Below are 13,377 nucleotides of genomic sequence, written 5' to 3'. Positions count from 1 at the left end.
AAGATCCTCTCAGTGAAGACAAAAGCATCTGTTGAACTTCGGCCAGGCAGTTTCAGTACATGAATAAATAGAACGTTAGATAAGCGTGTGTAGAAAGCAGTAGAAAATAATAATCGAATTTTCCACACTCTTAATGAAAGCAGTTCGTCTATGATAAAACAATATCCAATTTGGCACTATATATATGAGAGATCGTAACCGAATAGAACCAGTACGGCATTGGGTAAGCTCGTCAACTCAACAGCTGCACAGTAATTGGCGCTGTAGTGCCTATTCTCTCTAAAATAATAATAATAATAATATTAATAATAGTAGTTTTCTGTTTAGTCCCCGAGCTATATAATACGGCATCGTTGGAGTGATACCACGCCATCGGCATCAGCGAATACACTCACGGTCGTTTCTCAACTTTCGAAGAAGCTGAAATGGCCCAACAACCAATAATGATCTCGTTCATGCGACCTCAGGCGTCCCCTCATGCTCCGCTGATCCAGCCGCAGACCGTCACAATTCAACAGCAGGGCCCACCCGCACCACCGCCACCGCCGCCTCAGATGTTAGTTGTCCAACAGCCAGCCCCACCACCTCCACCACCCCCACCACAACCAATGATTTTGTCAATCATGGGCCCACCAGCACCTCAATCAACCCCGCCACAGCCAGTGATTTTATCAATTATGGGAGGACAACCGCCACAACCACAACAATCACAACCACAACAACCACAACAGTTGCAGCAACAGCAGCAACGACCTCTAGCGCCACAGCCCATGATTTTGTCGATTATGGGAGGACAACAACAACAACAACAACAACAGCAGCAGCAACAACGAGCCCCTGCGTCGCAGCCCATGATTCTCTCGATCATGGGAGGACAGCAGCAGCAGCAGCAGCAGCAGCAGCAACAGCAGCAACAACAACAACAGCGCCAGCAGCCACAACAGCAACAACCTTTCCTGCTATCGATTATGGGTGCACCACAACAGCAGGGTCACCTGGAACCTGCTGGTTCGCCGCCACAGATCCAGGTTATAGGCGCACCGGGGCCAGTACAGGGGCAACAAGCTCAATCACAGCAGAGGCCGGTTATGCTGTCGGTAATGCAGGCGCCACCAGGTGCAGTGAGGACCCAAGCCATTCCTCAGCCTAAGGTCCCTGTAGGCAAGTAAGACAGGCTGCATTAGCTAGACTGTCAGCCTTCGGCTGCAGCCGAAGGCTGACGACATGCAGCTAGCGGGGATATTAGAGCCGACGTTCTTACCAATAATTTGAAGCCGCCATTGAAATAAACTATAACGACGAGACACCATATTAAGTGCTTAATTATTAACGCAGTCGTAGTTATTGGAGTGATAGTTGCAGTATTGGAAGTTGATTGCGACACCAATTAAGTGCTTAATTATTAACGCAGTCGTAGTTATTGCAGTGATAGTTGCAGTATTGGAAAGTTGCAGTATTGGAAGTTGATTGCACTATGGGTGCGTACACTATGGGTGCGTACGTATTATTTATGGTGTAGATTGCACTATGGGTGCGTACGTATTTGTTTATGGTGCAGATTGCACTATGGGTGCGTACGTCTTATTTATGGTGCACCTATTATCATGGTGGTGGTGCACTATCATACCTAACGATATTGTGCAATTTTTGTGCACTATCAGTACTCAAGGTTGTCATGCCTAATGTCAAGGTCATCATAGATGCAGTACGGGGGTCTATTACCTGTGGTGCACTATCAGTACTCATAGTGGTTATCACACCGCGCTGCGTTGTCTTACCTATTTACAGGAGACAGGAAGGAGACAGAACGGTGACCGTGATGCCTGATATTTACTGTATGACCAGACTTCTGGTCATGCCTAGGTATCTAGTACCCACATAAGCAAATTTACCAACAGAATTACAAGAATTTTCTGACTAGACGTGTCTTTTGCAATGTAACCGTGCTTAAGAGCCACAGCTTTTACCTATACTTTACCGCCTCATGGTTTGCCCCATTGTTCACCGGCGAGCGTTTTCGTTTCAAGAGTTATGCGGCAGCGTACAATCGTTATCGCTCTGTACGGTGCTTTATGTGGTCAATCTTTATATTGTAATGTCACATGAGGGTGTTTTGTTTGAGCACTTTATCCTGGCTTCCTACTAAACCCTTCGAAGGGAGCATTTGGATTTATTTCCTTTTTACGTTCTATTTATTTTGCCGAACACCATAAAATTACGTAGCAGCTTGGAACATTTTGTCAGATAGATAACGGTAAATCGATGCTGCTAAACGATTTTTGCCTGTTGGTTTCAATAGCTTTTGATATAAGTCTGCAGCGTTGCAACATTGAGGTTCTGTTAGGCCGAATAGTTGAAAATAATCAGCAGAGGGATAAAGCGTATCACCTTAGTACGTGTTCCACTAAAATGACATAACGCCATGTTGGATTTTCATGCGAAATGTAACGCAGTAACATATTTTCCTCTCTACTATAAAATGTTCCATTGCAAAGAAAATACTTGTTTCTATTTAACATTGATAGACATTCCCTTTGTTGTTGAATTCACAAAATCTAGCGGCTGTTTTTGTTTGGGAAGTATATACGCTCTCTGTGTTCGGAATATCATGAATATTACCTAGGTTAATCTGTTAGACAACTTTCCTTGTATATATACTACAAAATTTACCGAGTCAGACGTGATGCAGCCGATTGCTAGACTGATCAGAAACTGGGAATTTGGTGTAGATTGCACCACAAGTCTTCAAGAACTGTGAAGTTCGAGTGGTTTTATTTTCATAGGCCACTTTAAGGATCCAACAACTACAGAAAGATTCATCTCTAATATGATTTAAGATTTCTTCCGGCTAACCACATGATATGGGTGTAGAGACTTAAGCTAAGAGGGGGTACTATTTGCGTGAAGTATATCCATCCCTTTTCTTTTTTGTGCTTTTTGTTAAAATAAAGGTTTAGATGTTCAGCGTAAGTCGTTGTTTCTCCTCCCTTTGTAAAAACTTTCCTTATTTTTGTTTTCGGTACAGCGTGTTCACCAGATCGTTCAAGTGCCTCTTTTTTGGCCCGTACCGGATCTACCTAAGTTTTTCCTTACTGCCCGAAACATTCTTTAGAAATGTTATTTTCCACTGCTTTGTTATTCTTACACGCGCAGTTCGCGTATGTCCTGGTTTCGTTCTACAGCGGTTTTCATACAAGCGGATAATTCCATCTAATTGAAAAAATTGTTAAAAACTAGTTTCTTTTCAATCTCTGACAAACTTGTTCACTATATTTATACTAAGTAACTTCTTTAGTCTATAAACGACGCATACTTGACCAGTCTCTATATTGTTATTTCTGGATGCTTGTCAATAAATTTTGTTGAAGTGCTTGTTGTTAGCGTATACTAACGTTTCACTATATAAGCATTGCCTATTGATGCAAGATAACAAAGCAGGGCTAAGAGGTTTATATATCACGGTTGTAGCCTTTCTACCGGTGAGGAGAGTGGTGGTTGCACCCGTGATTTAAAAAAGGAAGGAAAATAATTGACAAAGCAAGCACGACAATATGGCTCAGCAGCCGCTGGTTCTCTCGTTTTTGAGGCCCCCGGCACCTCCAGCTCTTCAATCTCTTCAACCTCAAGTTGTGACGATAACCCAACCGCCCCCAGCCCCTCAGAACCCGCCGCCGCCGCCTGTGGTTTTGTCGATTATGAGCCCATCTGCGCCCCAAATTGCACCCCCACAGCAGCCAATGGTTCTGTCGATTATGGGCCAACAATCGGCTCCGCAGCAACCGGTGATTCTATCAATTATGGGAGCGCCACAGTCAGTCCTATCACAGCCATTGCCAACTCAGCCGTGGATGCTTTCGATTATGAACGGCGGGCCGCAGCAAGTCGGGGGGCTGCCTAGGCCAGGAGCGCCACAGCAGCGACCTATGGTGGCGATGGGAGCACCAGCGAGTGCCCCACGAGCAAGTATTTCGCCTGGATCCGTTCCCGTGCCAAAATAGGAGAACTGTCTGTGCTTACTGCGTTTGTACTGCCGTGGCGGGCACAATCTCTCAAATGATACGATATACGGAGCGACAGTAATAAACTGCCATTTCAGTTGAATCAAGTGATAGTTAAATTTTTATTTTTAATTTATGTATCACTCTGGCGTAGTAAATTTTTCTTTTAACTTATGTATCACTCTGACGTAAATATATCAATATTTTGCGGCGTTTCTCAAAATAAGTTTCTCATATCAAAATTTTAATAAAAAGATATAAAAGTAATCTGGACATAAATAATGTCTTCAGTAAGTTGTTTTATCGAGATCGATATAAGTTTTTTTTCTATATCTTTATTAAGAATTTTTTAATATCCTTTTTAATTTTAATAAAGACATAATTTTAATAAAAGACATAAACATTTATGAAACTTATAAGCGAACTTATAAGCGCAAAAACTCTTTAAAAAACTCACTCTACGTATATATACGTACAATATATACTATGTATAGATTATTATTACTATGTATATATATATATATCTCAAGATTTTTAATATAAGATTTACAAAATAATAAGGTTTCTCAATGTTTTGTTATATCAAGAATTAAAAAAAAGAAACTAAGAAAATATAAGATATAAAAATGTATGAAAGATAAAATATAAAAAATAATGAGGACATAAGGTCTTCAGTATATCTTCATTATTTTTTAAGACCTTACAAACGCGACCGGATTTGTAGACCGGCCTTGAATTGTTTATTGAATTTATTGAGGTGAGTTTTACAGTTAATAATGAGTTTGAATTTATTGATATATTATAAGAGTTTGACAAAAATCTTCTTTCTTCATTTTTTTTTTTGAATTTTGTTTTTATTTAATTTAATCATCTACCTTGAATTTAGAGTAGGCGGTGCTTAATTAACTAAAATAGAACGAAACTGGCTTCCTTAAAAGGACACAACCCACACCAATCACACACCTATTTAATACGAGACTGTTATATCAAAGAGCCTTGCTTAATAATCTGTAGAAACTCTCTAGTTCACGGCAACGTTTCACTCCTTTCTATTACAATAACCACTTTTGCAGCTATTTTGTCAACATACCTAATATCTGTTATTAAATAATGGGTCATAGTCCTCTTTGAGATCAAACTCATATTCAGACTGCAATCAAGGTTAACTTTTGCTTGCCTCGATTTTGCTATAAAGTATATTTTCTGGGTTAGCAAACGCTTGTGCATTAACAAATATATATTTAAAAATATTTCGATGATTCTTAATCGATAAAGTCGCCAAAATGGTACTTGTCGATCGAGTCTGTTTTGGAATATATCGGATAGCTAGTGGGGCCCTTAACAGCCAAAGGTCAGATTTGCAGGACTACTCAGCCCGGTTACGGCAAAGATCATTTGAAAGTTGAACATGTCCCTCTGAAGCAGTCGTTATCGATCGTCCGTATTCTAGCCTCCTGATGAACGACGAGGACGAGGTGACCGATTTCTTAACTTTTGTTATCGAAGACGACGATTGACTGCGTTTAATGTTAGATACGGCATGAAAACGAGTTCGAGATGGATGCACTTGAGCGATGGAAGAATTTACAAGGTCGGCACCGAGTTAGCTTCGCTAAGTTTTTAAGTTGATGGTCACTGAAGTGAATGTCACGCGCGCAATCCCACCCTCTCAGACAGTCATACAGCGAAACGTTTGGAAAAGCCTGCTTGCAACGTTCAGATGGTCCTTGTTAAAGGCGCTTCGACACTTTCGTCTATCGGTTAGGACATATCAAACACTAACATATGCACCCCTAGCATTACTTTTGGCGTAGAAATGTTTGGTCTGGCTACTTAGATCTTTAACTGCAGACTGATTCCTATGAGAATGCATAGTGTCTACAGTTGATCGCGCAGCTTCGCTTCGATGTGCGTGTGTGTGTTTTTAACCGAAAAAAGTCGATTTTTGTCTACAAACTCTATTGCAGCGAAAATACGCAAACCGATTCTGGTTAGCAAAAAGATTTTGCTTAATGCGCTTTTGCCAATTTCGGCCTCTAGATAAACCAACTGCGAGCGCATTAACAGGCTCTCGCACATAACCGCTCGGTATTTCTTCAAAGCCTCCCAAGAGCCTTTGATGTTCCTTCCATAGAGCCTTTTGAAGAGACAAAAGTAGTAACAGTACACTGATGACCTCTTCTTGCTTATTTTCTTTTGATCAGCTGCTACCGCTGAAGTTTACAATAGCAGCAGCTGGCATGCTTGTTGTTCACGTCGTTACAACGATAGACCCTAAATGGCTCACTAATACAACGACCCACAGATATGGTGAGTTGTACCCTTTCTTACAAAGTAACAGCAACACATTGTCCATCCCATAGACAGGTAACGGTTGTACGAAAGTCAATGGTGCCTGGCATCGTCACATTCTCAAACTTGACCGTAACAGATAACGAGTCGCCAAGATAACACACAAACAAATATATTTGCTCTTTTCATTACATGATAATTGTGATTAATACGCTTTAAACGGAGTTCGTTTCCCTCCGAGCCCATTTGTTGACGCTATGTCGCTCGTAGTTGTAGCTCATGTATCGCGTAAGCGAGGCCCACCTGAAGCACGTCGAGTATTGGGCGCAGCTGGAGCATCGCCTATAATCAACAACATTAACGGCTGTCGAGGTAGTTGGGCCCGCAAAAGTGGCAGGCCACCCTCCGTAATCGATAAAATGAGAGACTCTTCGTTGGCCTCGTAGGGTCTGAGAAAGCTCCATAATTGATCAAAACGGAACGGGGGAGACGATGAAAGAAGTGACGGCGAAGGTCTTATGATCCACTCGAACCATCGGCTGGGGCACCAGGAGACTGGATGACTATAACCTGCGGTAGCGGCGATAAAGGTGGCTCTGGCTTAGACATCGTCGAAGTCACAATTTGCTGCGCTATCTCGCCAACTACTTTCTTTATCCGTTGTAATAGCGTTTCACTGGGAAGGAAACAGCTCGTGGTGTTTATTGTTACTACGACGGCGACCGTTGTTTGTTCACTGGCTGAACAGGTTTTGTTAAGCGCAGAGAATATCAACGCAAATCATATGGCAGCTACGCTCAAAATACACACGAGATTAAGATATGTAGCAAGTTTTCGCAGTAGGCGAATATGGTGATTTCGTCGACGATTACCAAATCACCAAATTGTATCCGTGAGTGGAGAAGTCGCATTCGCGTACCGCTCGTAGCATGGGCGAGGTTATCTCAGCAGAGTAGTATGTATCAAACAACGAAAAACTAGGTGACTGTTTGAAGTAAGGGGGGTGGCTTATAAACTGGCTCTCAATGACAAGGTTAATGAGCTTCAGTAAAACGTAAGTGCTTCTTATAGGACATCATCTGCAGGACAAGTGAGCCCTAAAACTAACACGTCGGAATCGTGTTGGCGAAAACTACGAAAATAATTACTGGTACAACAACAAAATTCGAGCTTGTGTATGATTGTATAGGAAATAGAGATGAAAAAATGTGATACATAAGTTAGGTTCGTAACGTATTGGATGCGGGTTCGTTTCGGCCTGGCCTAATTGGTATGAGTGTCTATGCCCATTCGATCCGCTCTCCCATCAGCAGTAATTATTTTCTTTAGCATTTAGATTGGTTTCAATCGGAAATTTTGGTAATTAACAGGCAGTGTGTCTAGGCTAGTGGCGCACGTCTTAAATTGCAGTCAGTATATTAGTCCAGCAGCTTTTTGAGACTATGGCACCAGGGAAGTTTATAAAAGTTCAAACCGGCAGAATCTTTGCTGAACTAGGCACAAGATACGCTAGCTAGACTTTAAAAATACTAATAAGGTCACTTACGAGCAAAAGATTCAACGCATTTCCTCATTTTAGTGAAAATAGAAAAGAAATTCATAGATACAGATGGACACCTGTAGAATACATTTTCGGATTGCTAAAATGAATTCTCTAGTTCTTGCCTAACTCATTGTTACTAATGTACGGTGTTCGTTGACCTTTCTTATTTGAACGTGTGGCGGCCCTCAGATAGAAACCAGACCATAACGACGTGTCCTTTGAATCATTCGTTACTAATCCCTCTCGAATTTTTTCTAACCACATTTGAAATTGTTATAATCCTCGCATATCTAAGCCTCAGATTTCGCTATAAGCAATTCTAGTAGTGGAAAAGTATCCTCACGAACTTAAGCATTCCCGCCCTAATGTCACATGGGCTATATCGTTTATTGGCTTAAGTTAGTCAGCAACGTACCTGGAGGGATGTAACTTTATAGAGAGCATAGATAATGGCTTTTCATTCATTTTAGATGGGTGAATCGTTTTAAGCTCATTAGACTAGTTATTTCACCTGAAACAGTGCCTTTACCGGGGATAACCGATACATGCGATCGTGATCTTTCTCCCTTTCTTGAGGGACTGTTTATACCGCGGGTTTTCTTAAAGTTGTTTCAGTATTTACAGCCTATCTGAAGTTCTGCTACTTTACATTTTCGCATCTGACTCATTTATCATAATTTATTTTTGCCAATAGGAGGTGGGTTGCATGATATGAACATACGTTGTACAATGCCCCCACCAATTTGTTCCTAAATATTTTTTTAATCTGTATCTCTTAGGACTGAATACTACCCTGGATATCCTAGGAGCGTGCTGGGGGTGCGCCTAATACATAATTATAATTATATTGAACTGCTGGATTTGGGGGAATAAAAGCTAAACGGAGTTGGTCAGGTACCGTACGTTTATCAGCTGTCTGTTATAAAGACGAGTTAACCGTTATAAAGGCGAGTTTTATATCTCGATAAACATTGTATCATCCAAGTGAAAAGTTAGGTAACAATGCTATGTTTTGCTATTTCAGAAAAACTATACGCCGAAAACTGGATTTCGCTACATTAAATCGTTCGTCGTAGGTTATTTCCATTTTCAATCAAAAGTTCTGTCTTTTGCGTGCTTTTGTTATAATTAGCATCAGAAACTACTACGTTTTTGTTTGTTTTTGATCCTCTGTTTCGGTACGAATGATGAGGAAAACATCGGTAAGTGACGAACCATAGTCCAGCTAAAATGACTCGATTGGAAAAAATTAAATTTAATGTTTTGTTTTCGGTTCCCTTTGGACCTGAATTTCGTCCAGCATTGCATTGGTATCTAGCAGTAGTTGACTATTCAGTTTTCAGTAAACGTTGCGCTATCTTTTGTGTCGTCACAAACTTCTCGGCTTTTTATAAGTTTCCTCATAGTCAACAATCGATTGTAGCCCTATTCTAGATTTGTTTTTATCTCGAATGCTGCCTCTTTCACTTGAGAGACTACAGGGTAGTTGCTGTTGACTTTGTGGTGTCCAATGTACTCGTAGCGGACTCTTGTCTATTCGCTTTGCGCGCGTAAACTGGATCGAACAGCACCATTTTTTTGCATTATTGTAATAAAAAGGACAGATAAGGCCCTTCTGGCGGTCCGCTTTACCTTTTGGACCTGTGTCTTCTTCATTTGGCGTGAATATCTTACAAGCTGTTCTACATCGGCACCGCACACTTCACTCATGCGTGAGCAGACTTCTATGAAGGGAGGTGGCGAAGCCATCATAAGGCGTAGGATGTGAGGTATAAGTCTCGCGGCATTCGTTGTAAGGAGACGGGAGTCTCCTTAGTCTGCAGCATATAAATGCCCCACCGTAAAATGGAGCGTCATTAATTCTGGCAAGTGATTACGAGTGCGGCACACTAATAGAAACGTGGAAGTAGAATCATTTGTTATAACTACTGGGAGATATATAGTAAAAATGTGCCGAGATCCTACCGTTTTGTCTTGCTTGCTCCGTACTCCGTTTAATGATATATTGATTTTATGGTAGGTAGCGAAATTAAGCGGGTATCAACTGTCTTGTTACTCACATTTATTTACTTCCCGACGTCCTTAGTTGGTCCAAACAGATAAGTGACATGAGTCCTTTAAAAGTCTATCGTTTTTTACTATTGTGCGTCGTGGTGCTTACGTTGTCTGTCCGAAAATGGTACGCTTATTAGTGGTACGCCGCTGGCTCTCGATGTTTATGAATATAGATTGCTTCCTATTCGGGTATAGGTATGTGGCAAACGATGCCTTCCAGTAAATCAGATGACACATAGACCTCGCGTGGGCAAGAAAGCCGCCAAATATGTTTTTTGCCGTACGTTTCATGAACTACCGTATATTATTATACTTCGGCTTACTTTTTAGGTTTTGTAGGCTAAATAGGTTAGGCTTTTTGCAACATATTAATTTCACTTTAGGAAGCGAACTTACTATTGGTACCTGCCGAGCTTTGTTCAAGTAACAGAATTATTTGGCCATTAACAACCCAGCTGAGCAAGTTTTTGAAATACGCAGATTTGAATCCGAGTCGTTGAGAAAGATAAGCAGCCATGATATCGCAAAGGGTCGCAAAAGGAAACATGATTTTCCAATCAGTAGTGCCTTCGTGGTGGATGACATGCAAATATAGGCAAAGATAGTCTTTGGTCAAAAACTAGCCGTAGTTAATTTCTGTTGAATATCTGTGACAATTAAATTATTTGCGAAGGATGTCAGCCGCACCGTTACTTCTTTATGGATTTTAGTATGCACTCGTCACCGTGTAAGCCATTGCAACAAAACCGAAATATTCTGTCAACCTGTCTTGATTTTTCGAAATAGTGCCGAGACTAATTTTTCGCACTTTTATATTATGTACATAGGTTCAATCAAAGTAAATGTCGTTTTGAAACTGCATTGTATATATAATGCTATTACTTAAGCTTTGCAATCAGTAATGGGCGTGTGTTACGTTTATAAGATCTACTAATTTTACATGACATCATATCACAGCTGCAGTCGATACGCTATAATAAATCGACGGATCAGGGCTGAAATGGTACGAGGATATATCTGATACAATAGGAAGTACACTAATCAGAATCCTTGACTGTCAAGGATTCATTGAAAGGTCTAACATTCAATAGGTTCTGCTTCGAAGTTCCTAAATCTACAGTGACTGCGCTAAAAACTTAAGTGGCAGAGACGGAAATACAATAACGTGGTTTCTGACACATCTTAACTGGAAATGTTTTCGATACCAAATAAGTTTGTGTAAATTCTATAATATAAATAAAAAAAAGCAGCGTGCCTGTATTTTTTCATTTGAAAGTACAGATAAGCTGAAAAGAAGAGTGCCCTTTAGTTGGACCACTGTTATGGTTACCTGACTACCCTGACTTAGCGCCAAACGTATCCGAAAATCTAGTAGTCATGACTATTCACACTGAAAGCTGATGAACAGAATACTCTTTTGGAGTAATACATGAATGTGTCCGTTAATTCTTCCACTTTTATACAGCGCTATATAACTTACCGCCGATCATCATTAATTTAAGTCCTAATTCGTCACTATATTTATCTAGTGAACTTGTAGATAATCTCATACGAATCGAAATCGGTTTAAATACCTCATTAATGGCGCGAACCCCTCCTATTTCTTTTTATGACTGTTTTTCTGGTGCGATTTTGCCTGGAAAACGCTTGTGATTTCTTTCTACGCGCAGATTGTTTACCTGCCTCCTTTGAAATGATGACAAAAATAGTAGATTACAACAAGAACCGAACCTATTTCACACTTACTCATTGTTATTAAACATGGCAATTCTGTTGTTCTACAATTACCATAGTAATAACCTATATAATATTTTAGCAGAATGCATATTCCGGGAAGTGTTACTTATATTATCATATCATGTACTATTATACACACAATGTATCTATGAAACACTTATATGGTAAAGCTAGTTTAACGTACTCATTAAAAAAAAGATTAAATACCTCTTTCCCTATCTGTGCCGCTGACCGTAGAAAAAGATTTGCACAAAATTTAAAACGATATACTTATAGCATTTTTACCGTGGTTGCCATAAAGTTGTGTTCCTGCGTCGAATAACCTAGGGTACTGCAAACGTGATTCTGTCCTAATCATCTGTACGAGTCAATTCACGTTCGGTTACCCCTGGTGGTTGACACATCCAATAAATTAGATGCTTCTCACAATACTAGTATGTGCTATAAGCGACCCAGGAAATACGGATGCCCTATCAAGTAGTAATTAGCACTAAAAATTAGCCATTTTTAGGCATTTACGAATATGTTGACAGATATGTTACATTTTTTGTTTAGAAACCCGTTATGGTGTCCCAAATGGGTCCAAAACGCCTGTACTAGAAATTATCACTGGTTTCTCGAGCTTTGTTTTGAGCATATTTAGCAAAACGAACTTTTATAGTTTTCGAGTCCAAGATCTTCGTTGTAAGACTGATGAACGTTTCTGTTTCCTCCAATTAATGGGGTGCGTATACGCATACGTATTAAGTGTATGGACTATGAAACAAGCAAAGACAAACAAAATGCCCTTTTTACTTAAGTACCATCATCATTACTAACGTAGCTTCTGCAAATTCTAGTTACCAACTATCAAGCGACTGCAAAGCGATATTGTTTAGGCTTAAGCCTCTCATATACAGAAAATTTTCTATTCTGAACTACGCGTCCACCGTCTTCGACGTTATCTACTGCTCCCCTTCCTTTATCGCATCAAACGGCTCGTCATAGTTCCTTTATTAGTCAACATTTTCTAGTCCTCGAATTCCTACGCATCCCACCAGAAATGAAGTAAATATTCATACTGCAGGGCAACCCGTTGCGAGAAGGGGATTTTCATAATCGCGCTGGACGAAGCCGCGGAAACAACGACTGATTGGTGGCAATCGTGAACGATTATTGTTGGATCAACGCAGCTATCTTTTTTGGCTTCACCCATTACTGTTGATACCCTGAGCTGCACGACCAGCCTCAAACAGTCACTTTTATTTTCGATGTTGGTACTGTGTGTGTGTGTGTGTGTCCTGTCCTGTCCTGTCTGTCTATCCTGTCTGTCTGTCCTGTCTGTCTGTCCTGTCTGTCTGTCCTGTCTGTCTGTCTGTCTATCCTGTCTGTCTGTCCTGTCTGTCTGTCCTGTCTGTCTGTCCTGTCTGTCTGTCCTGTCTGTCTGTCCTGTCTGTCTGTCTGTCTGTCTGTCTGTCTGTCTGTCTGTCTGTCTGTCTGTCTGTCTGTCTGTCCTGTCTGTCTGTCCTGTCTGTCTGTCTGTCCTGTCTGTCTGTCCTGTCTGTCTGTCCTGTCCTGTCTGTCCTTCCTGTCTGTCCTGTCCTGTCTGTCTGTCTGTCCTGTCTGTCTGTCCTGTGTGTCTGTCTGTCCTGTCCTGTCTGTCCTGTCCTGTCCTGTCTGTCATATTTAGGAAAATTTCTTCACGTTACGGAATTGGGAAATTCAGAATAGATTCTTGCGACGAACTCACTGCTCTTTGAGTTAAACCGTGAT

General features: G+C 40.8%; 1 protein-coding gene and 1 long non-coding RNA gene across 3 annotated transcripts; both read left to right on the top strand.

The window, feature by feature from the left end:
• Positions 1–206: 206 nt before the first annotated feature.
• On the top strand, positions 207–1,311 carry LOC111247218 (uncharacterized). The gene has a single exon (XM_022797882.2). The coding sequence runs from the start codon at positions 426–428 to the stop codon at positions 1,167–1,169; it is 744 nt and encodes a 247-aa protein (XP_022653617.1). The 5' UTR covers positions 207–425; the 3' UTR covers positions 1,170–1,311.
• A 3,566-nt stretch (positions 1,312–4,877) lies between these two features.
• Positions 4,878–9,776, top strand: LOC147756684 (uncharacterized). Of its 2 annotated transcripts, XR_015323736.1 has the most exons (4): positions 4,878–7,344; positions 8,613–8,727; positions 8,858–8,905; positions 9,511–9,776. It is a non-coding gene; the product is annotated as an uncharacterized LOC147756684 (long non-coding RNA). The 2 variants fall into 2 exon arrangements; XR_015323735.1 differs by having other exon boundaries at positions 8,858–9,776.
• The last annotated feature ends 3,601 nt before the right edge of the window (positions 9,777–13,377 follow it).

Source organism: Varroa destructor, unplaced genomic scaffold (assembly GCF_002443255.2).
Source record: "Varroa destructor unplaced genomic scaffold, Vdes_3.0 BEIS01000003.1, whole genome shotgun sequence".
Taxonomy (NCBI): domain Eukaryota; kingdom Metazoa; phylum Arthropoda; class Arachnida; order Mesostigmata; family Varroidae; genus Varroa; species Varroa destructor.
Note: the sequence above shows the minus strand (reverse complement) of the source record. Positions and strands in the feature narration are given on the sequence as shown.

What these genes read in the sequence shown, in the direction of transcription:
- LOC111247218 (XM_022797882.2), top strand. Translation starts at nt 426, where the DNA reads ATGGCCCAACAACCAATAATGATCTCGTTCATGCGACCTCAGGCGTCC.